The sequence below is a fragment of the Petromyzon marinus genome, chromosome 8 (assembly GCF_048934315.1).
Source record: "Petromyzon marinus isolate PM22_M1 ecotype Great Lakes invasive population chromosome 8, UKy_Petmar_22M1.pri1.0, whole genome shotgun sequence".
Classification (NCBI taxonomy): Eukaryota; Metazoa; Chordata; class Hyperoartia; order Petromyzontiformes; family Petromyzontidae; genus Petromyzon; species Petromyzon marinus.
In genome coordinates, this window is record NC_133674.1 from 17317567 (window position 1) to 17344019 (window position 26453).

Sequence of the window (26453 nt, forward strand, 5' to 3'; positions counted from 1 at the left end):
GTGTAGTAGCTACGCTATCAGTGGTGATGTCACTACATTATCAGTGGTGTAGTAACTACATTATCAGTAGTGTAGTGACTACATTATCAGTGGTGTAGTCACTACATCATCAGTGGTGTAGTAACTACATTATCAGTAGTGTAGTAACTACATTATATCAGTGGCGTAATCACTACATTATCAGCTCAGGGGTTGCGGCAATCGGCCAGGTGGGGCCCCCAATATTTGATGTCTATCACGGTGGCACCTCGAGGCTATCGCCGCTCCTCTGGCCTCAGCACATCGTCGCTACGCTCACGACCCACAACATTGAACGCTGTAGGGGCGCTCCATCCGCAGCCACGGTTTACGTCAGCGGCGAGTTGTATAGTTGAACCGGTCCTGCTGCCTCCACCTCACCCGCTGCACCAGTCCACATTGACCAGCGTGGTGAAGTATGGTCAAACGACTTCCATGACCGACGGGACGTGGCGAGATGCCTTCAGGCAACAATAGACCGGCAAAAGGGCTACACAACAACAACAATTGTTATTGTATCACGATACTGCGTATGCGACGCGTCATAGCAGCGACGATGTCAGCCTGGCTTGTGTAGAGTACTCGAACAACAATCCGGGCTACGACGCAGGGAAAGCTCGCGTACATTTTGAGCTTCGGTTTCGACACACGTTATCGATCAACCCTGGGGGGGGGGAGAGGGAGGAGGGGGCTCATCTGTTCACGTTCGGGGCTTTAAACGTCGCGTCGGACGCGGCACGAACCGACGGCCCACTGAATAATAATCTTGCGATGCCGTCTGGATGTTCAGATTTTTGTGTTTACCAGCGAGACAGGCGGTGTGTGTGTGTGTGGGAGGGGGGGGGGGCAAAGTAAAACAAAAGAAAGGGGTTTTCGTGGCCCATTCCGGCGAAGTGGCGACCCAAGTCCCGCGCCCCGGCCGACATTCCGAGACGCACTCGAGACGCGCTCCTGATCGCTCCGTCATTCCATGGCGCGCCACGCGAGTGCGACCGTTACGTTTGGAGCACGTTTCATTTGTCTTCTTCTTCTTCTTCTTCGGCACAATGTGTAATCGGCTCCTGTCAAAGTGTGCGTTGTTGCTGTTGTTGTTGCTGTTGTTGTTGCGAAGAGGGCGTCATGCAGATGCAGGTGTCGGTAGGGTCCCAGTGGATTTCCCAGATGGATCCCTTGGTTTGGGAGGGTTTTTTTTTAGCTGTTGATGGTGAAAATCCATGCGCCTCTTGGGACTTCATGGTGGAGTCGTCACTGGAGCTGTCGGTCGTATGGGGAGCGCTTGGGAGAGACGGAGCCGCATCTCCATTCTCCATCACCCGACGGAGTCCCAGTCCACCACTCGTGCTGCACCATAGCAGTCGCTTGTTTGAGCGAGAGAAAGAGAGTGTGTCATTCCGGTAATCATCATTCAGCGTGAAGAGAGAGAGAGAGAGAGGGGGTAAGTCTTTAGACGAGACAGATCCGAATCTGCAGGATATAAATGAACTAAAGGCTTTCGGTGGATATTTAGCAAGGCGCAGTTTGCACACTGCTCATCTTCAGTCTGGGTGGCGAATATGTAAATGTTAATATTCACATCAACACCACCCATAGGCGATGTAGAATACTAGATTACTATGCTTTGTTATCGTATACATCGTTTCATAATCTATACAACTGCCGTTTGTGAGACTCTGCAAACGTCGATATGCATTGATTTGTACAGCCCTTCTGTCAATCCACCGCTAGACGAGGGTTATTTCCACGTCACTTGACCATAGGGCGAGGTTGTTTGGCTATACTTCACCACGCTGGTCACGCCACCAAAGCGTCCGACCTTCCAATGTCGCTCACCCACCGAGGTGGTCTCCGCTGTCACCTTTGACAGCTGGCCAGCCCGCACGTCCCCCGGCACGGCAATGGGCTGTGGGCGCGCCGCGCTCATCGTACTGGGCAGCGTGCTCCTCACCCTCCTGCTCGCCGTGCCGGCCACGTGGCGCGCTCGCCGGGACCCGGAGCAGTCGCCTCCACCACCAACGGCGCCATCACCGCCGCCACCACCACCGCCACCGCCGCCCTCCTGGAGACGCAGGCTCACGGGCGGCGAGAGGCGCCAGTCACCGTCGAGGGCCGTGCGCGACCTTCGGAGGCCGCATGGGTGGGCGAGGATGGCGCGCCGACGAGGTCGGCTCTACTGCCAGGTGGGCATCGGATTCCACCTGCAGCTGCGACCCAGCGGCAAGATCAGTGGCACCCACAGAGCCAACTCCTTCAGTGAGTACGGCCCGACTCTCCTGCATGCCCAGGCCCTCTCGCGTGCTGCCTGGACCCTCGGCGTTCGTTGAAGCTCGGCTCCTGAACGCATTGCAGCCGTGCGCAATAATACTAGAACGCAGCCTACAGCGTGGCTGTCCCGCGTAAGGTTCATATCGTGCCTTAGTCCGAGGCACTTTACAATCAGCAGCGACCACGGGGCATCGACTCGACCTTGCGACGCGACTGTCCGTCGACCTCCCGCACGCACGCAATGCGATGAAGCGTCGCCACCCCCCACGGGGTGCGTCCTCTCGGGTGAGCTCCCTCTATTAGCCGCCACTCCGCCGCAAGTCTTGACCGCTGCCTCTGATTTGTCTCCAGCGAACTGTCCTGCCCAAGTACACAATTGGACAAGGGCTGGAGGAGGTTGCAATTAAACCTGATGATACAGGTCATGCACGCTGTAGGCCATACAATTATATCCTTACGTGTGTCTAGCGTGTGCGTAAGAATAGAACCGCTTTGCGAGTTGCTAACCCTAACGAGCGAGCACCCATGGCCACGTCACGCGTTACCTACGGTGACTTGCTGCTCTAACTTTAATACAAACACAAACACTGCTGCTGTCGTATATATATTTGTTTTCATAAGAGCTCTGGATTATAAGTTGTAGTCAGGCTCGGTGGGCACTCTTCGTGGATGTCTACTCTTGGGAGGAGTCTTTGGGGTGGCTTGCAAAAAAAAGCCGTGCTTAATTGTGGCCAATGCTGAATTCCAGCAAGGAGGGCTGCTTCGCCGTGCTGCCCTCTACAGGCACCACCCCGCGCAGTGCACGCGATGGGCATTTTGATGGCACTTGGCGGACTCGCGGTGTCACCACGTGTTGTTGACACATCATGGGCTCGGTAACCTTCGGCTTCCGGAGCGGCAGTGCGGCTCTTTAAGGACCGCTGCTTCGCGACAGTTATTTATTAAGGACCCCACGTCTCGTATTCACCCACAGTGCATTGCGGCTCTTGACATAGTCAAGGTTGTTTTATTTTACTTCTTTTAACCAAATTCGACAAGAATGTCTCTTTCTTGTTATTTTTTGCTTTCCCGACCCCTGCCTGGATGAACACAAATCGATGCGAACGCTCAAGTCACGTACAGTATATCGAATTGCGTGTGCGAGAAGCTTAATTTATGATTGAATGTAGATTGAATGGTAATATTTAGAATAAGCAGTGCTCAATCCCACTGCTGGATATAGAAACACGCATATTTGACAATACTACGTAAAACATGAATAAAACAATGTAAGTACTCCCACTACGAGATAGAACATGGGCGAAATGTGGCTTTCACGCAGAAATATCTGTGTTTCGTGAAAAAAGTGGATATGGCTGTCTTCATTAGGCCCAATCTCAGCACTGGGGCATCTAAACTATAAGCTCAGAGACACGGAAGAAGAATACATCACGTGCATGGGGTCCATCCCTAATTCTTAGAAAAGTCTTAAATACCTGAGCCCGGAACGGCAATGAGCGGGCCAAAACCCCATAACCCCCACCTGCTCTGATGAGTCCTGTGTGCCTGATACCGTCGATTTCCCTGCTAATGCCATCCAGAAAGTCAGGATTTTGGCAATGTATAATGTGGAAGGATACGGAATAAAAAATATTTAATTAACAAAAATAGTGGATTTTTTGGTGCAACCCAGAATAATAAATAACATATTTTATTTTCATTCTAAAAATTATATTGATTCAACCCAGCGCTGAAACCAGCCAGGTATTCCCAGCATACACTGCACAAGAGGGATATCTGAATGTCACTTCAATGTCATCGGGGCTGTCTGCACTGACGTGCCGGGGACTATGCTTTACGCGTAAGCCCTGCAAGGTCATTACGCAGTCACAAGTGGCCCCGTGTCACTCCATCGAATGTGCAACACAGACGTTTAAATATAGAGGACACTAGACCCCGATACAATGACGCACAGCGGGCTCTGCGTACACTCATAGGTAGGTGGCTAAATGGGTGGATTGGTTGATGAGTGGCATGGATTGGCGAGCGGATTGGTTGGCGGATAGGTGGGCGGGTGGATTTACTGGTGGATTGGTGGGCAGAACGTGGGAACGTCGGTGGGTTGGTCGGTGATGATTGGTTATTGCAACGCGTACAAATGGTACGACAACGAGTTAAGTACAACAGTGGATTTCGCAACACTGCCCTCTGTTGTCCTTTATGTAGGCCTGCATACTTAAGAAACCCCCATTCGGGCACCGTGGTCACCCATTCCAGCACTACCTCGGCTCAAATCTAACCTTAGCATCCGTGATCCGACGAGATTGAGTGCACTCCGGGTGACTTGGCCATAGGCTTGTATAACGTAAATTGGATGTAAATCTGGGGAACAAATGGGGCGATCATTGTAAATGGTGGAGGAAGGGCAGGCGGGGGGGGGGAATTGGAGGGGGATGTACAGTTTGTTGAACTTCTTTCGCACCGCACGTAGCCAACCGCGATAATCGGAGGTGTGCAGGGGAAGGACAACAAACTAAATACAAAAAGCAGTTATTAAGAAATGAGTTTGCAATCTTTATTTAAAAGTACATAGCTCCAGTGGCTTCCTAATAATGGACGGAAGAGCGTTCCAGACGGCCGTAGAAGCGCATCTGAGAGAACGCGATCATCTTTGTTCAATGGTTAGCTAAAATATGCTGCGAGGATGATCGGAGTTAGCGTGATGAGTTATTCTCCTTGAAAAACGTTTAAGCTTGGATTTCAAGAAGAGGAGAGAATCAGCCCTGCAGATGGCCCTAGAGGGGAGGGAATTCCAGGCAGCCGAGCAGCAAAAGAGATATTGTAGTGAGTTAATTTATACCGAATGTATGTATGTTGAACTTCGTTCGCACCGTACGTAGCCAACCATGCTAATCGGAGTTCATGCGGCAGACATATGTTGTCTGGGATGAAGCCGTAGAGGTCGCCGGTTGCTATTTTGTTTAAAAAAGCTTTCAATAATTTGTATAGTTTTATCTCCCGGCTCGGCAATTTAAACAACAATAATTACATTTTATATGGCCTCATTCATGCTAATTGCATCTCACGATGGGCAGGTTTGTTTAAACCCACCCCGTCCGCTTAGCAAAATGTCAATGGCTACACCACAGGTCAGGTGTGGTTGGGTTTCTTCCACGTTTGGCCAGCATGCCAGATGAGGCCACAATCCCCTAGGAGTGGGGGATCTCGAGAAGGAGCCCCATCAGCTCCAGGAGGCCCCTTCCACCAGCCAAACAACAACAACAACGACGACGTGAGCAAGCAATCGCCGGGCTGCACTTGGAAATTGTACATGACTGTGTGTGAGAGTTTCCTACCGATTTGAATCTCGCTCGCACCGCAGGTGTCCTGGAGATTTTCTCTGTCGCCAGAGGAGTTGTGGGCATCTGGGGCGTCTCCAGTCGCCGGTTTTTGGCCATGAACAGGAAAGGAAAATTATACGCGACGGTAAGGACTCGAATAACTCAATCGTTATATTATCTATATACAAGGGAAATTTGTGAATGTGTGTCTGTTCGAAATGTTTAGCATACTTCCCGACATGCAACAAACTTGAAATTTGGCATGTGATTTAAAGCTTTCGTGACTGCAGGGAATCATATTCTTGGTTCTTTCGGTAAAGTCACGTAGAAGGGAAACAATAAAATAATAAAAATATAAAACAATATTATGTATTTTTGTTATTAGTTTTTACACCTGATGATGATTGCTTGTGTTGCAGTCGAAACGTCGTGATAATTGTATTGTTTTATATTTTCTTATTTTATTGTTTCCCTTCTACGTGACTTTACCGAAAGAACCAAGAATATTTGGCATGTGGGTAAGTGAGCGGTGACGTCACATCTGTGATGTCACCGGCATGCGGCAGCGTCACGCAGTGTGCCTACTGACTTAACGCCCCCCCCCTCCAAACTCTCCGCGTAGGCCGTGTATTAATCCAAGACAAGAATCCAAGTTTCGATTTAAAGCTTTCGTGACTGCAAGGATTCATCTTCTTTGGTTCTTTGGGTAAAGTCACATAGAATGAGAATAAAATAATAAATTGATAAAATAAAATAACACAATAATATTCTCACGACGTTTCGGCCACAACACAAGCGGTTTTCATCAGGTGAAGGGATGAGACTGTCTGGAGGACAGCGCTGGAGTGAAAAAGCCACGCTCAGATCGCGACCTTTAAGCTGTGTAAGAATAAACAAAGCGCCTTGACAAAGGAATTAGCATAGAATTTAGCATTGAAATGGCCGAGTGATTAGCTTGTGACTGGTCACAGAAATGGCTATGTTAAAGTTAAAGCATACACATCAAGGGGTGCCTCTGCGGATGTGTATGCTTTAACTTTAACATAGCCATTTCTGTGACCAGTCACAAGCTAATCACTCAGCCATTTCAATGCTAAATTCTATGCTAATTCCTTTGTCAAGGCGCTTTGTTTCTTCTCACACAGCTTAAAGGTCACGATCTGAGCGTGGCTTTTTCACTCCAGCGCTGTCCTCCAGACAGTCTCGTCCCTTCACCTGATGAAGGCCGCTTGTGTTGTGGCCGAAACGTCGTGAGAATATTATTGTGTTATTTTATTTTATCAATTTATTATTTTATTCTCATTCTACGTGACTTTACCGAAAGAACCAAAGAAGAAGAATCCAAGTCTCGGGCAAAGCCGGCTAGTAAAGCTAGTGTTTAATAAACGTTACTCGAAGCCCACAATGTGGAATTGTGTTCCTTAGAATGTGTTTTGACGAGTGTTGTCATGTCCAGATGATGGCCAATGTAGGCCTACTTGAAGTAAAACACTTCCTCTTGCCGAACCGGTATTTAAACAAATATACCCATTTGTTATATAACAGGAAGATACTTGAACGCATGTCATAGCTGTATCAAAACCGTCCCTAAGTGTAACCTATATTTAAAATTGTAATGATAATTGCAGCATTGCATTCTCAATGCCCTCCAATGAACACGACCTCGGCACTTCATCTGCTACACGACACTTAATAATGATAACAATATATCGGGTACTGATTTTTGTCAGGCCTCCTCACACCGTGCCGGTCATCGATGGTAGTTGTTTCACCATATTTCACCTGTCTGGTCACTGCGGGTTGGTGAAGGGGGGGAGATGCCTAGGATCGGCTTAGATATCCCTCAAAAACTGACTATTTAACACGATTTTTGTTCCTGGGTAGTGTTATTTTCTAATTGCTTATGCCTCAAAAGTATAGAAAATGGCTATTATTTCCCACAAACTTTGCTTTTGTGACCAGGACTTTATTGAAGGAATGACACAACTGCACACCACATTTTCTCATTGAAAATAGGTAAATTTCAAAACATCACTGTCCTGGTCACAAAAGCAAAGTTTGTGGGAAATAATAGCCTTTTGCTGTACTTTGGAGGCATAAGCAATTAGGAAATAACACTACCCAGGAACAAACAAAACATGATTTTGTTACACAGTGAATTATTGCTTTGACCTGTAATCATGATCATCACGATCCATGGGCAGATAGGCCGTAGGTGTCCCCTGCACATTTCATCATTTGTTTCCACTCCCCTCTGTCTTCTGCCAGTATGCTCAAGTAGTGCCGAACCAAGGTTGCCCGCTTAAATGGGCAGCGCAATAGCCACCGCGCCACCACAGCGAACCATAACGCGACAACATCCAATCCAACCCGCTTAATTGCGGCAGACTTATCGCGCAAGCGTAACAAACAAACAAACAAACCAGATCGTCGTTGGTTCCCCCCCCCCCACCACCCACCCCGCCAACGGACGTCGCCTCTCGGCGTGTGCGTCTCCTCTGCACAGAGCTCCTTCACGGACGAGTGCCTCTTCGCGGAGAGCTTCCAGGAGAACGGCCACAACACGTACGCGTCCGAGCGCTACGGGGCCGCCGCGGGGTCAGGCGGCGAGGGCGCCTGGCTCGTGGCCCTCAACAAGCTGGGCCGCGCCCGCCGCGGCACGAGCCCCCGGGTACGCCGCCAGCACGCCTCCACGCACTTCTTGCCCCGGCTGCGGCGTGTCGCGGCCGCCGGCGAACGAGGCTTTAGGGTCGTGAGTTCGAGCCCGAGACGCGTGCCGCCCGTGCAGGCCGAGACGCGAGCGGGCGCCGCCTCCGAGCACGGGCAGATCGAGACCCCCGGCGGCAGCCGCGGAAAGGAGGTCGCGAAGTACCTGCCGAGATTCCGGTTTGGTTAAAGTTCGTGCCTCGTGCTCTTGAGCTTGTAATTCTTCTGTGCGGTGACAACACGCTCCCCTTGCGCATCATTACACAAAGTGCGCGTGAGAGTCTCCCGAGGATTACTTCGCCCCCCCCCCCACGCCACGTTGGAATCCCATAATCATCGCGCCCTCAAGGTGATGATGACGACGACGACGACACGATCTTTAAGATGGTCTTGCCATTACGTTTGCAGGTTAAAAAGCTAATTGCCATAAGATTTCCCTTATTAGTGTAAGTAGTGATACTGCTTTCCACCAATGTTAGCTGTGGCCTACGAATTTAACTCGGGTAGCTGTGTTCAGAATGCAATTGCCCTATGTATGTTGAACTTCTTTGGCACCGTACGTAGCCAACCGTGCTAATCGGAGGTGTGAAAACTAGCTTGCTACTGCGCCACCGCTCATTGCCGTAACAAACAGGTGTGTTATTTTGCTCACAACACATAGGCCTTCGTGTGTCAATCGGCAGAGTAGATGTTCAGGTGTTTATTACTCAGAGCGGCACAGCACGTGCACGATGAGCTTAAACTCCGTCTCCATAGCTACATGACTACAACCACAATTGGTTAAGCGCCGTGGAAGATGATGCCCGGCATGATAAGCCCCGCCGGGAATTCGCCTGGATGCAATTTGCGTCATGCCATGTTCCGCTTGAAAGGCGTACGGCGATGGCGGTGGTGGCTAATTACCAGCTGGAATCGGTCTTCGGCGAGGTTAAGTAAATAGCGCTTTAAAACCCAGCAGCCCACCCGCGACCCTCACCCGCACCGCGCTGCTATAATTATAGCTGTAAGCACCAACATGAAAAACACTGATTTATAGCTTTGGCGTGGTGGGGGGGCGGGGAAGTGCGGGTTGCCTGTGTCGTCACATCCGTTCGACTGTGACGTCATCGCTCGTCGCGCGTGGGAATAATGCATGGCGACACAAGTTACGAGCCAATCAGGAGGCCTGACATTTTCGTCCAATCACGAGGTGGGCGGGGGGGGGGGGTGGGGGATTTAAGCGTGTCTGACTGGCTGGTGAGGTGCAGAGTAGAAATGCCCAGCTGTGTATCGTCCGGTGAACGCCAAACGGGCGGTGAATTCTCACTAGTTGCACACCCACGTGGGATAGACTTGTAGCTGTGCTCACTGGTACGGCGACGCTGCGGGTTTGCGTAAAAAAGGCAGGAAGTTTACGTTCGAACACAGCGCTTCATACGACAATCACTCGCCAACCGCGGACTTGCCAACCGTGGATTCATGTATACACGGTTGATGGTTTGTATACTAAATCAACCAACCGCGGCCTGGTAATTTGAGTATCCACGGGCAGGCACGGGCCTGCAACGCGCATTTACAAATTTCGCGGGGCCGCGGTTCCACTCCGGGCCACAGCACCACCCATGGCCACCCGTGGCGTTGCGTAACTTATCAGCTGTCCGTCTGTTTTGTTGTGCTGTCCAGTAGGGTAATTCTCGAAGCACAAATACCGCGTCGCATCATCGCATTCACGTGAACCCTCTCCCGTTCCGAGACGCCTGCAAGTTGCGGTGCGGGTATCCCGTTCACCGCTGAATGTTGGAACGCGCAAGCGGTTAGCGTTCATTTTATTTAGAGACGTAGCGCCGTTGTTTTTAAAGACGTCGTACTCACCGCGGAGTACTGCAGCGACACGACCTCACTCGATGATAGCTGGCGCCAAACTGGGTCACACGCCCTCCCGCATGGCCTTGTGCACGCCTCGGTAAGATACAATCTAATTATTTAATGTTTTCTTCCGATTCCTTTCCGATGACGTACGCCTGCCCACTCATCTGTCATTGATGACCCGGAGGAAGAGGGGAGAGTGGGCTGAGCCCCTCTTTCTATCCACCCCTTTCCCCCATCGTTCTATTTTAGTTTGTTGAAGGACAACATACATACATAGTCACAATCATCGTTAATATTAAATGTATATAAAGTTAATGTAATGTTTATTTACGTTTTGTTATGTTATTGTGTAATGTACTATATTTTACTCGGTGTGATGGTGAATAAACAGGCAAGTTAGTTAAGTTATGACGAATCTGATCATGGCCGTGGATCCCCTAACCCCCTCTTTCCCATAGGCCCTGTACTTTACCAACCGCGGATTTGCTTACCTTTTCCAGGAACCTAACCCCCGCGATTGGCCAAGGGATTGCCGTGTTAGCGTAAATAAAAAACGACTAAAACATTCCAAATGCGTGTATGTGTGTTTGGGGAGCGGCACTCTAGTGGTTAGCGCACTGTGTGTGTGTGGGGAGCGGTGGCACAGTGGTTAGCACACTGTGTGGGTGTGCAGGTGTGCGTACACGTGTGTGTGTGCACACGTGTGCTCATCGCTAACTTAGTGGGGAGTGGTAGTGCAGCGTTTAGCGCGCTGCGCTACGAACCCGGCCACTCGAGTTCGATTCCCGCTCACGGCCGACACCAGTGACGATTATCTGAACCGGTTCTGGGCCTCCCCTAGGTCTACTCAGCCTCAAATTAGTGCTTGGTGCGGTGCGTAAAAAACATCGCCACTGGGGAGACAAAGGCGGCCGGGCGTGGTGCTGGCCACTCACCCCCTCGTGTACAGTTCCGGCCTTGAATGGGTCCTCGCTAACAGTACTTGCCCCAACATTCTGTATCAGGCTAAACGGGGGATCTTTGTCTTTGTTCATCGCTACCTTTGTTGGGTGTGGGAGCGTGCCGTGTGAGCTGGAGTGGACTTCGATCCCCGGCGACTCGAGTTCGATTCCCTCTCGTGGGCAACAACCGGTGACGTTTACCTGAAGCGGTCATGGACCTCCCCTAGGTGGACTCAGCCTCAAATGAGTACCCGGTGTGTGACCATCACCGCTGGGGATACAAAGTTGGCCGGGCGTGGTATTTGCCACCCACCCTCTCGTGTGCCGTGCCGGCCTTCGTCGGTGCTACTCGCGACCCGCACTTGCCTGTTGCAGGCTACCCGGGGGATCTCTGTCTTGTGTTGTTTTGTGTGTTGGTGCGTGCACGTGCCTGTCGGGTGTCATTGCTCGCGTGAACTCAGGGGTTAGCGTGACAGCGCGTCGAACACTGAAGAGTCCTCATGCTGCTGCTGCTGACTGCTGCTGCTGCCTGCTGCAGTTTGAACCCCGCGTGGCAGGCAGGGAGGGAGATGATAATGGGGGCCACGCTGCCAGAAGGGTACACGGGGGGTGGTGGGGGTGTAAGAGGGGGCATCGTGCACGGGTCATCGCACGCGCTGCCGTTCGTTCCAAACAAAGTGTTGACACGAGCGCCAAGCGGCGTTGCGGTCACAAGTGTGGAAGCCTTCGGCCGTGCGCTCCGCTTGCGGGACGCAGGCGATGGGTCGCAGGCGATGGGTCGCCCACGAGCCTTGGCTAATCCCTCTGCGCGTTTTAGATGTAGCATCCCACGTGCGTGATGTGCACCAGCCCAGCTGTCTACCCACCGTGTGTGTGCGTGTGTGTGTCTACGTGTGGGGATCGGAAAACCCGAGTTCGATTCCCGCTCACGGTCAACACCGGTGACGATTATCGGAACCGGTCCGGGGCCTCCCCGGGGTCGACTCAGCCCAAAATGAGTACAGTGCCTGGTACGGTGTGTAAAGTAAAAAATAAATCATAGCCACTGGGGAGATAAAGGCGGTCGGGTATGGTGCTGGCTACCCACACCCTCATATGTGCTTGCTAACAGCACTTGCCACAACAGTGTTTAAGGCTATACGGGGAATCTTCGTCTTGGTGTGGAAAGCAGTAGCGCAGTGGTTTGCGTGCATCCCAATACGAGCCCAGCCCACGTGAGTTCGATTGCCGGCCACGGCTAACATCGATATTGTGAACATAACAATTGTACGATACACATTCAGTATCTTGAATGGAACCTACAAGTACACGTACAACCCTTGTATTCGTCCACTGCTGGATGAGGGCTACCCCCAGCTCCGTGCAGGTCATAAGGGGGTTGTTTGACCAGACTCGATTCTCACTCGGGGCCAACACCAGTGACGATTGTCTGAACCGGGCATGGGCCTCACCTAGATTAACTCAGCCTCAAATGAGTACCTTTGCGCGGCGTGTAAAACATCAGCAAGTGGGGAGACAAAGGTGGCCGGATGTGTTTCTAATCACAAACACCGCCGTTTCGTGCGTCGTGCTCGCCTTATAGGTGCTCGCTAACAGAACTTCCGCCAACAAGCGAGTGAAAGGTGACATGGGGGATCTTTGTTGAGTGTGTCTCTGCACTCCTCATATGATGGCTACGAGCGCATCTGACACGCAAATAATTTCTCATTTTGTCTCGCTCCTGGCCGTTGCTGATTAATAATGAGATTGTAAATAGGAAATAATGTTTCATCTGTGAGATTACTATGAATTGGAATGTTTCTTTACCATGTAAAGCAGTATATCATTTCGTGCTATAATGGAACAAGTGTGAGTTGGTCTGTTACTCTGTCCAGAATAAAAAAAAAGTTTAAAGCCATTTTTTGAGCGTGTAGCATTTGCGGAGCATTCATATTCAATTAGTTATTGATTTCAATGTATTTGTAAATGTGAGTAAACATGTTTATTTAAAATTATGGAGACATTACAGGCGGTCTCCGATTTACACCGTTTACGATTTACGACCAACATTTACGACGTTTATATAATGCAACCGTGGATCGATTTACGACGCACAAAATCAATTTACGACGCATATTCCAACATGACTCTGGACACATTTTAACAGCGATGGCACAGTATATTTTTCAAGTAGTGGTACCCCAAACTTTCGCAGCTCTTAAATTCCCTTTTCACACCATCAATAGGGAAACTCCCCCCTCCCACCCCCCGCGCCAACCGGCATGTGCACTTGCATGTACACCACTTCTATGCTAAGTCGGGCAATCAAATGCTTATTTTTTATGCTAATTCCTTTGTCAAGGCACCTTGTTTCCTCGCACACAGCTTAAAGGTCGCGGTCAGAGCGTGGCTGTGTTCCACTCCAGCGCTGTCCTCGAGACAGCCTGATCCCTTCACCTGATGAAGGCCGCTTGTGTTGTGGCCGAAACGTCGTGATTTTTTGTTGTTGTTTTATTTTTTACCTACGTGACTTTACCGAATAGAACCAAAGAGTATGGATCATTGCAATCACGAAAGCTTTAAATCTAGAAGCGATGTTTCTTCTGTGCAACGTAGTGGAAAGTCGGTGAGTTGTTTTTATTTTCAAGAGGTCAAGTCAGTTCAGCGGAGACAGAAAGAAGACGAGGTCATACTAAACATTCCAAACTTTTCAAACAAAATTTGCTTTAGTCATTGTTTTTTTCGGTAAAGTCACGTATGTAGAAATACCATAAAATTATATTAAAATAAATCAATCACGACGTTTCGACCACAACACAAGCGATCTTCATCAGGTGTAAAAAATGAATAGCGAGGGAGCATATAGGGTGACATCAACGCAACACATAGAGAGCGTTAAACTGCACGGAGGTAAATTCAACAAGAAGACGAGAGACGAGAATTCAACAAACCTAAGAAAAAAATATGTGATGCAAAACCAGACAGAATTGTAAAGGTAACTTCCCCGTAGAAGTGTGTTAATAAAGAAGTAAAGCTTTCGTGACTGCATAAATTACTCATTGGTTTTTTCACGTAATTTTTTCTTAGTTTTGATTAATTCTCGTCTCTCGTCTTCTTGATGTATTTACCTCCGTGCAGTTTAACGCTCTCTATGTGTTGCGTTGATGTCACCCTATATGCTCCCTCGCTATTTGTTTTTTACACCTGATGAAGATCGCTTGTGTTGCGGTCGAAACGTCGTGATTGATTTATTTAATATAATTTTATGGTATTTCTACATACGTGACTTTACCGAAAAAACAATGAGTAATGTATGCAGTCACGAAAGCTTTAATTCTTTATTAAAATTTGCTTTGTTTCAATGTTGGTGATTGTGTTTTTATGTTCGGTACTGTACTATTTTACACGTGTCCCGTGAATTATCGCACTTGGGTCTGTTGACTAACATGCATTAAGAATGGATAATTCGGGGGCGCTGGTGCAGACACCACTCGTGACTGATGTCATCTCTGGCCAGGAATTGAGATTCAGCCCCATTCTCAAGTGCAGTGAGTTGATGGTCTCAACCCAGTCAGAAATTACTCTTTTAAACAAGCATAATATTTTTGTTTTATTCAATGATAAATAAAGTCACCACACTCGTTTTTCTTGATTGCCATGCGACGAACAGCCCTACAGCCGACAGGGCATGCACTGCCAAGTGTGGATTCGAGGCAATTCAATGGACCTCAAATCCAGTGATGTCATCTCGCATAACTACTTCTGTGATCTCGGTTCGTGCCCCTCGATTTTGGAATCGCATCGCCTCCCTGACTGCGTCGACATTTCAATGTCGCTTGAAGCTGAGTTGCATGGAAACATTGATTAATATCCTGTACCAAAAAATAATCCCTGGAAATTGTTCGATTCGGCTATGTCTAATCTCACGTGTTGATTGGGCAATGTCTAATCTCACGTTTTTATTGGGCTGTGTCTAATCTCACGTTTTTATTGGACTATGTCTAATCTCACGTGATGATTGGGCTATATCTAATCTCACTTTTTGATTGGGCTATGCCTAATCTCACGTTTTTATTGGGCAATGTCTAATCTCACGTTTTTATTGGGCTATGTCTAATCTCACGTGATGATTCGGCTATGTCTATTCTCACGTTTTGATTGGGCCATGCCTAATCTCACGTTTTTATTGGGCAATATCTAATCTCACGTGCTGATTGGGCTATGTCTAAGCTCACGTTATGATTAGGCTATGTCTAAGCTCACGTTTTGATTAGGCTATGTCTAACCTCACGTGTTAATTTGGCTATGTCTAACCTCACGTGTTAATTGGGCTATGTATAATCTCACGTGTTGATTGGGCTATGTCTAAGCTCACGTGTTGTTTGGGCTGTGTCTAACCTCACGTGTTGATTGGGCTATGTCTAATCTCACGTGTTGATTGGGCTATGTCTAATCTCACGTGTTGATTGGGCTATGTCTAATCTCACGTGTTGATTGGGCTATGTCTAACCTCACGTGTTGATTGGGCTATGTCTAATCTCACGTTTTGATTGGGCTATGTCTAAGCTCACGTGTTGATTGGGCTATGCCTAATCTCACGTTTTGATTGGGCTTTGTATAATCTCACGTGTTGATTGGGCTATGTCTAAGCTCACGTGTTGTTTGGGCTATGTATAATCTCACGTGTTGATTGGGCTATGTCTAACCTCACGTGTTGATCAAGCTATGTCTAATCTCACGTTTTGATTGGGCTTTGTATAATCTCACGTGTTGATTGGGCTATGTCTAATCTCACGTGTTGATTGGGCTATGTCTAATCTCACGTTTTGATTGGGCTTTGTATAATCTCACGTGTTGATTGGGCTATGCCTAATCTCACGTTTTTATTGGGCTATGTCTAAGCTCACGTGTTGATTGGGCTATGTCTAACCTCACGTGTTGATTAGGCTATGTCTAATCTCACGTTTTGATTGGGCTTTGTATAATCTCACGTGTTGATTGGGCTATGTCTAAGCTCACGTTTTGATTAGGCTATGTCTAACCTCACGTGTTAATTTGGCTATGTCTAATCTCACGTTTTGATTGGGCTTTGTATAATCTCACGTGTTGATTGGGCTATGTCTAAGCTCACGTGTTGTTTGGGCTATGTCTAGTCTCACGTGTTGATTGGGCTATGTCTAACCTCACGTGTTGATTGGGCTATGTCTAGTCTCACGTGTTGATTGGGCTATGTCTAATCTCACGTGATGATTGGGCTATGTCTAATCTCACGTTTTGATTGGGCTATGTCTAATCTCACGTGTTGTTTGGGCTATGTCTAAGCTCACGTTTTGATTGGGCTTTGTCTAGTCTCACGTTTTGATTGGGCTTTGTCTAGTCTCACGCTTTGATTGGTCTATGTATAATCTCACGTTTCCCCCTGCCTTTAGCCAATTTATTAAAAATGTCATTACATTTTGAGCAAATTTCTGCACTGTCTCCACTAGCCCAATCTCGTCACTCTCCTTGCCAGTAAATATATTTTATTTTCTTATACGTTTAACATTCGCATTCTTAGCCGGATTCAAAAATGCGCGTTAATGTATGGTAAAACAATAATGGAGATGCGTTTAGAAATTAACCATTCAAGACATTCTCTTGTATTCTAAATTATTTCGTGTACAACGCAGGTCGTACTTGCAAGGGAGGCAATGTCATATCACGCGTCTCCACGGACCTACATTTAACCTCCTCGTTAAATGGTGTATACTGGCCACTTCTACCTAACACTGGGGCGAAGTTACACTTGGTTCTGCGAGAATCGGACATTCCTTCATATCGTGTCATGACGCAGATAGCCCAGCTGGAATATAATCTGGAGGAGGGGAGAGGGGGGGAAAAACATTGTTTGAAGAAATAAACCCACGTAGCGAGCTTCTATCTATTCGCCTTGTCAGTTGGGTCACAGCCAATCGGTGGGGGCTCAATCTTTGGTTGGTGTGACACACAGCGGATGGTGGACGTGCGTCAGCTGAGACAGCCAGGGCCTTTTAGAAGCTGGGCCGCATAGCAGAAGCTAATTTGCGAGCTCCGTTCGGAAATACAACAGCAGTGGCAGCGACATTTTTTTTTGTATATAAACTGTTTTTTTTTGTGTGCCTGATCCCCGGCAGTGCCGCAGTGCATGCAGTGACGTCCTATAGGAGGAAATTGTCGAATTCCGCGGCCCGATAAGGCGACGGGGAGGTCGATTCCTGCTTTCAGTCAGCCCTCGCAGGCAGACGCAATCCCGCGCTATCACAACAAGCCGTGCATTTCGGACGATTTGAAGAGAAAGGAATTCTCTTTTTTTTTTTCCCTGAACTACCATTTTTTTTTTGCTGCTATTTCTTTTCTGTTGCATTTTATCACACTGGGACTCGGTGTGGTTGACGTGTCATACACACGCATGTGGTGGCTTCTTATCAGTTAATGAGCTGCAGTTTCCTCCAGCAAGTTAAATATTTACACATTTACACGTGTTTCGCCCGCTCGCCCGCTTCGTCTCGAACGTCGACGGCGAGTGGCATGCCCGCTGCGAGCGACTTCTGAAGAGCTGTCGGCCCCCTGAGCAAGCTATACTGCAAGGAAATAAACTGAGTTTGTGTGTGTGTGTTTTTTTAAATGTAACAATAATGTACGGGTGCATGTGTCATCATTGACGTGAGCACGCCAAAAGCCAATACGTGTTCCGCGTATTAAATTGGCTTGCCGGTCAATTTTATTTTTGCATTGGTCTGGTTTTATTGTTCCAATATGAATTTTTACAGCTCGCAAGAACGCCATCGGCAAAGGCTCTATGGGGGAGCGGGTAACGAGGGGGGGAAGTAGCGACAGATATTGAAATAAATAGGAGTCACGGTTTTCATAGTAGCGAAAGTTATGACAAGCACGTGAATATATATATACTCTTGGCTTGTTTTGCATGTTTTAAATTGTACAATACGTCACACGCGTAGGCCAAAGCAACTTCGTAATACCGTCAAGCGCTTCAAATAATAATAATGATGACAATAATAATATCATGGAAACAATCTTACACACACACTCGCGCGCGAGTTTTAAATAAGGTACGCGTTAGTTTCATCTTAAACTTAAATTAGCAATCTACTGTACACATTTACATTGTCCTGAGATACAGAAAAACATACGCGGGTCACATATATAGTATGCACACTTATAAGGCGACTGGTGAAGTTGTCACGGTATAGAAGCCGATGTTACGTTATCATCCAGCGGTGACTTTTGGTGGCTGGAGTATTGTGTGATCGATGAACTTTAAAGTTTAATATATATAAATAATATTTTGCACGGGTTGAAAAGATTAGGCCTATATATATATACAGAATACACGCGGTGTTTGAAAGCGTACTGACATGTACATTCATAATTTATAGATAGCACATTTTTTTTAGCCGAGAAAATAAAAAACAATTATACAAATGAATCAAAATAATTTACAGCCTTTTTTTTGTCAATCCACTGCTCGATGAAGGTCACCACACGATGCCGTGTGTCGGTGGTCATGGGGCGGTTGTTTGACCATACTTCACCTCGCTGGTCAATGTGGGTTGGTGAAGGAGCGGGGTTGGGGGACCACTACTTGTTCCGATATCACTCACCGCTGATGTTAGTGTGCTCGTCTTATCAGCCTATATGGTTAGATAACCGTGTCCTTAATAAATCATTTGCGTCCGCATAAAGGTGTTTTGTAGCGCAGTTTATGATTTTTACAATAGCTTAAATACGTGATTATACATCTTGGACGTAACAAATCATATACATCTATAACTGTGTGTCAGTATCGTACCAATAAATTAATCTTCGCATTGAAGCGCACGTAACTCTTGTTCCATGTTGCCTATACGGGCATGCAAATACCTCCATTGCCAAACATCGCCACTATCATCATCATCGTCGTCATCGGCAATGATCTATCCACAGCTGGATGAAGGCCTGCTTCATCCACGATGGAGGCTTCCTTCATCCGGCAGTGTCCTCGACATGCCTCGACGTGCTATGATGCCACGATCCGTCTCGCTCCCGATCGCGCGCGGTGCACCTCATCGCTCCGTCGCTGCTCCGACGGCCGTCCTCTCGTGCGTGGTTCTTCTCGCTGCCTTCCTGTCCCCGGGTTCTCGTCCGTCGATCATCGTCCCCTGACCCTAGCCACGTGTCCTACCCAAGCACGCCCACCGCGTTGGCATGTTCATGAAGGTCGGGAGTAGTGAGATCCAAACCAAGGACCCAGATGTCACTCAACGCTGATGTTAGCCGTGCCCGGGAATCGAACTTGGGTTGCCAGTTTCATAGCGCCACTTGCGCTAGCCATTGTCAGTTTATTTTATACCTACTAAGTGACTTTACTGAAAGAACCGAAGAGTATGGATCCCTGCAGTCACGAAAACTTTAAATCTAGATCGTCAGTTTCGTAGAGCCACTGGACTAGCCATTGCGCCACTGTTCCAAAGCGAACGCCGATTATCCAGCCAGCGTATGGTTAAATGTGACCTCTTCTTTGGTTCTTTCGGTAAAGTCACGTAGAATGAGAGTACGTGACTTTACCGAAAGAACCAAAGAAGATGAATCCTTGCAGTCACGAAAGCTTTAAATCGAATTTTAAATGTGACCTGTTCGACGCGCTGACATGTCTAGAAGTTTCGAAACCATTCGATATGAAGCGTGCTCGACTTTTACGCATTCTACACAGACTATAGTGACGAGTCAACGAGAGATGAATGTTCGTCAGTTCATATCTGACTCTAAACTACGTTCGGTTACAGGGACAATTGCAATTTTACGCCTTCACTACCAACAAGGCCAAGAGCCGATTACCAAATCATGCAGCTACGAGATCCCTAAGACGAAGACATGAGCTTCATTCCGCAGCTGGAAACTTCTGCTCGGACCTTTAATTAACGCTTTCAAACCTGAAGGTTCAATTTAGAGTCTGCCGTTTGGTTGTCCGTCCGTGCGCAACGGGCGGAGGGAGGGCACGTTCGCTCTCGTAATGACAATTCAATTGGGAATTCAACTTCGGTATAAAGTGGCGTTGTTATGCGGGGCTCACCCTTTTGAAATCAAGGTCACGTCGATCACGGAGTTCTGGTTCGCGCTTTTCCACGCTTTTCCACGCTTTTCCACGGCTGCTGCGAGCGATGCCGCTATTATTGCTAATTAAACATTTCCGAGGACCAACGCGCGTTGGAGCGAGCGACAAAAGCCCACGGCGTACGCACGCCACCGTTTTCTTCTTGCCCGATTCACATTTAGATGCGCTCACTTTGAATTGCACGCGCACTCAAGCCCCGAATGTGATTTCGCGGCGCGGCGATCTGGGCCGGACCATTGTTAGGCTGAAGCTCAAATTATCTACGGAAACTAAACCGGGTGGTGGCTCTGCTCTTAGCGCTGCGCGTGGCTATCCCCAAGGTGCTGTCAACCACGCGGCCCCATTCCGTGCCTCGCACATCTGCTCGCGTAACATCGGTCCGCTTCGGATGCACACAATTTAAACAGCAACAACAACAACAGCATACGCAAAAAGGTCCTCCGTGCGGAATAATCAGCAGAAGCCCCTTTAGTAAATGGGGGACGCTCTGCAAATAACGCGCGGGCACCGCTATCTCCAAATGTGCCCGCAGATTGTCTCTGCCAGAGGCACTGACGCCAAGCAGATGACCCAGGCACGAGACAGCCCACTTATTTCACAACGCCTTGGCGCACGCTTACAGACACCTTACAGATGGCCAGCGGGCGAGATAGTCGCAGACAAAACGCGCGCTCTCACTTCGACCATCAGGTAAACAGTGCACGTGGCGGCTTAGCACTATCTGCAGCCGCATTCCGACACCACCATGCCCTCGTACTTATACTTGTACGTCACGACGCCCGCCTCGTCCCTGTACAGGATGGAGATGGAGTCAAGCTTCGTGGGCACGCAGCACGCCTTGGCCACCTTGTCGGGGTGCGCCAGGTGCATGAGCGTCTTCACGATGGCGTGTTTGGTGGGGCTGAGGTGGTCGGTCAGCGGGAAGATGCACTGGCCGGTGCACTCGTACGCGTCGTAGCCCGGCGGCGCGATAATCCAAGAGTCCCATCCGATCTCCTTGAAGCTCACGAAGAGCGGCGTGCGCTTGCAATAGTTTCTCTTCGCGTGCCGCCGGTACCTCGACAGCGTCTCGTAGCTCAGGATGTTCTGGCGCACGTTCAGCACCTCCTCCACCACGTCGCCGAGCCCGTGGGCCGCCGCCTCGCCCGCGCCGAGCACCTCCTGCAGGAGGAGCGGCTCCTCTCGCTCGTGATCGATCATCTCGTCCAGCTCCGCCTGCCTCTGCGTAGCCCTGCCGCGACTCCGGTCGTCGGAGAAGACGACGAGCAGCGGCTCACCCGGCTGAGGCTCGGAGGCCGCCGTCGCCCCGACGCCGTCGCCTTGGCCGTCGGAGCTTCTCCGGTACCTCGCCTCCTCCAGCGTCTCGATGTGCACCTCCAGCCTGTGCGTGCTCTTCCCCGTGCGGGCCCAGCGCTGCACGGTGCTCGTGATGTCGAAAGTCTCCCAGGCGCCGCCGCCGCCAGCTGCGGCGTCTTCATCGCCACCGCCGCCGCGACCCACGACCGTGCGAGACGCGAGGAAGGAGAGTACCGTGCGACCCGACACCGGGCTGCCTTCCTCCTCCTCCTCGTCGCACACCTCGTACACGGACACGCTCCTCTGCAAGGGCTTCGCGTGCTCGGGCAGGAGGCGATGGTCGCTGTCCAGCACGGAGCGCAGCTTCAACTCGGCCATGGTGACGAGCTCGTGCGGCGGGAGCGACACGTTAAAGAGCAGGGCGTGCTGCCTCACGGCGTCTTCCTCCGTTCGGAACGAGGACGAATCTGGGACGGGCAGAGGGCAACGGGCGGCACGCGCGGGTGTTTGTGTGAGACGGGGCGCGTTTTGAGACTGGGAGCTATCGATTGAAGTCCACGCTGATCGTGGAGTAATCTGTACGTTCAGTGAGATAAACAGTTGTTGTTGCAGACTAAACAGTTGTTGTTGCAGACTGAAGGCGATGTTTCAACGTAATGCGTAAAATGTGTGTCGTACACCCTCCTCCACCCGTCAGGGCCAATTAATAAAGGTGCCACGTGACAACTCTGTTAATTGTTTGACGTGCGTTGCCTTTCTGTCGACAATGTTTGGTAAGGCTCACTACTTGTTATTAACCATTTTGCTTTGGTGCAGTGTATAGCCCAATTAGCCAGGACGCAAGGCCCTTCTGGGTAAAAGGGTAACGCTTGATTATACTTCACCACTCTAGTCAGAGATGGTAGGTGAAGCTATTGGCGAGATGTGGGGGAAGGGGGACGGGGGGTTAGATCCCCTGATGTTAGCCGTGACTCGGAATCCAACTCATGTCGTTGGATTAATCGTTCAGTGTTCGGGTCATTGGCGCCAGCTCTCCCCAGCATATATACACAGATATATTTACCAACATAAACTGCTCATGCCACTCACGCTAGGCAAATGCATTTATACAATGTAGAAATAAACAAACAAACAAACTATAATTTCAACACGTATATGCTACGCGTCCGTCATTGCCAGCAAACTTAACGTGGTATTGTTATATTTATATTATATTTTGTATGCAGGCCGTAATGTACGCGTTGTGTTTGCGTATTGTTTTATAGTCGCGAAACGTCGAGAGTCGAACGTGAACAGTGTCACGTTCTTGCCTCAATCGTCATATCGAGGCTCCGGTAAACTCCGCGAGTAAGCAAAGAGACACGAGGTTAGGGGGTGGTGGTGGAGTGTGCACGTGGGGTGTGTGAACACTGAGCGCGCAGTCACCCCGTGAACAACTGCCCACCGCGCCTTCCCGGTTCTGTCCATTCTGTTCCGTTCAACGAGAGAGAGAGAGAGATCGTTTTGGCAAACGTCGGGTCACGTTGCTCGAGCGTAATTAGCGACGCGTGGCGCAATGTCCGACGAGCATCTACAGCGGCCCTGCGGTCGATCTACCCGCTGGACGAGTGCCTCCGCACGACGCTCCGCTCGCGAGGGTCGTCTGACCCAGAGCCCACAGCGACGGTCAAGTTGGTGAAGGCAGACGCGGAAGCATGCTCGACAACCCATGTATTTACCGAGCATATCTTGACAATGCATACATACATATAAACAAAACAAAAAGGGCCGGGCGGTTTTGGGTCTGGCGGCGTTTGAATGTCTGCATCGCAGGACCGTGTGAGATGACAACAGCTTTGGGAGGCCTTCATCCAACAGTAGATTGACGTGGCTGCTGCTGCTGACGGTGTCAACTCGATTAAAGTTGCGAAAATCACATGAGACTGTGGTTTTTACCCCCCACCCCTCCTCTTACATATTATCCAAGGTGTTTAGGCATTTCAGTAGGAATATTCAACTTCGAAGCCTGACCCACCCCCCCCCCCCCCCAAAAAACATAACAGCGTTTTGCGACGTTGAATCGATCCCTGCTGAATTTTGACCCCAACACGCAAACCTCCCCCCCACCCCCCCGCGACGCAACCCGAGGCTCACCCACCTTCGTTCTTGAAGCTGCGCACGATGTTCGACGACGGCATGGACGATCTGTCATTGGCGAATCTGTTGTACAGGTCGACCATGAACTGCGGCGGCGGTTCGGACGAGGAGGGCTCGTGGAGAGGAATACCGGAGAGATTGAGGCTCCTCAGGAACTCCTCCTTCATGCTCTCCACGATGGACGCCAGCCGCTCGTCACGCCGCGTCTCTCCGGATGGACGGGCAGCCGCCCCCGTCTCCTCCTCGTCGACGGCGGCGGCGGCTGCAGCGGCGGCGGCGGCGGCACCTCGTCGCTCCAACTGCCGCCTCTCGGTCGGTTCCTCGCCATTGGCCTCGGCCACGGGCTTGCAGGACACGGAGCACACGAGGAGATTGAAGGTGTGGACGAGGAACAGCAGGGTTGAGGCTCTGCGCATGGTTCTCCCCTGCGGTGGAGCGACGGATCTGCGCTCCGCCGGGGGCTGCGTTTGTCTCGCCGTGTGTGCGACTCAACTCGCACGCTCGGCCGCGGTACAACGGGATCCCCGCGGCAGCGAGCGAGTGCTCACTTATCTTCTGCCGATGAATTCTGTCGCGCTTATCTGCTGCTCCCGTCCCGTTTAATGAACTTATTGTAAACAGCTGACGCTAATGGAAGGAAGAAGCCACGATGGGCTGTTTTTATTTATTTATAAGAAATGTATTTTTTTATTTTCGCTCGCCGCCACCACCCCCCCCCCCCTGCCCTGCCCGCTCCCCACCACTCAGCCACTCACTCACTGCTGTAACTGAGACTGTGTGGACAAGTATTCTCAGCGAGGCAATGATGATGATGATGTGCTCATCGTTGTGACATTGTTTTATGACTTGCGGGGGGAGGTGACCGCCTTTGGCGAACGACGCGAAGTATAATACCGGGAGGGCAAGCGGTCGTGTGAGACAGAGAGAGTGGGAGAGGTCACCAGCTCCTCTCACTTCACAACGCGTAACGGGCACGCGGTGCTCGCCGTACGGGACGTCACTTTTATCTCCTTACGCAGCGGCAGTGGGGGGCGGCTATGAAGGTAAAACGGGTGCAGCAGGGTTACAGGCGGGAGAGGTCGGCACGTGTTATCTGTTAACATTCTTCCGATGAGCCGTGTGGAAGCGTCTCATTGCGCAGACATTTGCGCCATTTCAACATTTTTGGCTTCCCGTGACCCAACGGATGTGAGAGTGTCGCCCAGTGCTATTTTGCGAGGCAAAAAAAAATCATCTCATAAACGCGTGGTTTAAGCTGCCCCCCTGGAAATTCAGCTCGTCAACCGAACTTCAACGTCTTGAACAATAGCAACGACGTCGCCAACTCGGTCGCACGTGACCCGCGCGAGGTTGTGCGTCGGGAGAAATGTAATTTAGGCCTCCCATGAGAGACAATATCTCTTCCACACGTGAGAGCGGACGCATCATAGACACACTTAGTAACCGATTCATGACCTGCAGATGTTTGTTAATCCACTAATGTTCGTATGTAGAACTTGTTTCGCATCGTGCGTTGCCAATCGTGCGCATCAGAGGTTAGCACGGATGGATGAATGCCCTCTCCAATACTATTTAGGATTTTGGGATTATTTGACCGTATACTTCACGACGCTAGTCGATGCGGGATCGATCAGGGAATGGTAGCGGAGCCCAGGGCACGTTCAGATATAAATTGAACATGTTAGTCGTATTGTTAGTCGTGTCTAGGAATCGAACTTCGAGGCCGGGTTCAGAACACAGTACATCTTACCACGATGGAACGCCACAGTGGCAGGATGTTAACTCCCTGGTATACAGAAGGTCGTGGGTTCGATCCCGATCTTGACGCATGCTGTATAATTGGAGTTTGCGTGTCACTCTCCCCATGATTGCATGGCATTTTCTGAGGGTCCTCCAGTTTTTCCCTTCACATTTAGAATCAAGATGCGTTTAGAGTCTTTGGCTGCTATAAAGTGCCACGTGATAAGCCACTTCTCGTCGGGCTATCATTTGTGACCAGGTCGCTTCTGAAAAAGAGTGATGTAGCTCAGTCCGTCTTAACTGGTAGAATAAAACAGTTTAGTTTAGCTGCTATATTACAGCGCCATCCATTAGGATATTTTAAACAATTTAAAACAAGGTAACCACGTACAATTTACTTTGAATTGGCTTTTATAAGGAGTTAAGTATCGCTAAAAAATATTCCACCGCAGATGGTACGCATTGTCATCATGTTCTACGAGCAGGAAACCGCTGAACTTGCTCGGTAAAAACATTGCGAACGTGTACAGGGGACTGATCATTTGCTAATTTCATGTAGAAATAATGATTTTTGCTCATATATATGACCAAAATAAATTACAACAATTCACGATTGCATCTCAACTACAATAAACTTCATCCCATGAACAAGCACAACACAATTGCTTGTGCAGTAAACACTGGGAAGGAGCCTTCATCCTCCTGCACAAGTCAAGACTCGTGCAGGAGGGTGAAGCTGCACTTCGAGAGACGCACCGAGGGAGGCTGGCACGCTCTGCCCACTGCGACTGCGACTGAACTCAATGGACGCGCGACCTTTTTCTCTGTTCGTGGGAATGAATAGGCTACGGCGCGTGTGAGAACTTGTTGATTTATAATGAGTTACAACTTGTTTCTTTTCGGTTCTCTGCAGTGGCAACCACGGATTTTCTGCTGTCGGAAAGAACAGGACACAGAACCCGTCCAAACTTTTTTTTTATTATTTTCCTGTATGTCCCGGTACATTACAGACAGACGCACGAACGAGCGTATCATTCTTCTTCAGAATAGACCAGCAATTCCTGCCATTGTTTCATG

General features: G+C 49.4%; 2 protein-coding genes across 2 annotated transcripts; one reads left to right on the forward strand and one right to left on the reverse strand.

Moving 5' to 3' along the window:
- Nucleotides 1–1809: 1809 nt before the first annotated feature.
- LOC116940392 (fibroblast growth factor 5-like) lies at nt 1810–11658 on the forward strand. Its single transcript, XM_076065711.1, has 3 exons — nt 1810–2268; nt 5642–5745; nt 8107–11658. The coding sequence occupies exons 1-3, from the start codon at nt 1914–1916 to the stop codon at nt 8494–8496; spliced, it is 849 nt and encodes a 282-aa protein (XP_075921826.1). The 5' UTR covers nt 1810–1913; the 3' UTR covers nt 8497–11658.
- Nucleotides 11659–17811: 6153 nt separating this feature from the next.
- LOC116940393 (bone morphogenetic protein 10-like) lies at nt 17812–24933 on the reverse strand. The gene is made up of 2 exons (XM_076065710.1): nt 23638–24933; nt 17812–21967 (listed from the first exon to the last, which is right to left on the reverse strand). Exons 1-2 carry the CDS (start codon nt 24050–24052, stop codon nt 20922–20924), a joined length of 1461 nt encoding a protein of 486 aa, XP_075921825.1. The 5' UTR covers nt 24053–24933; the 3' UTR covers nt 17812–20921.
- Between the last annotated feature and the right edge of the window lie 1520 nt (nt 24934–26453).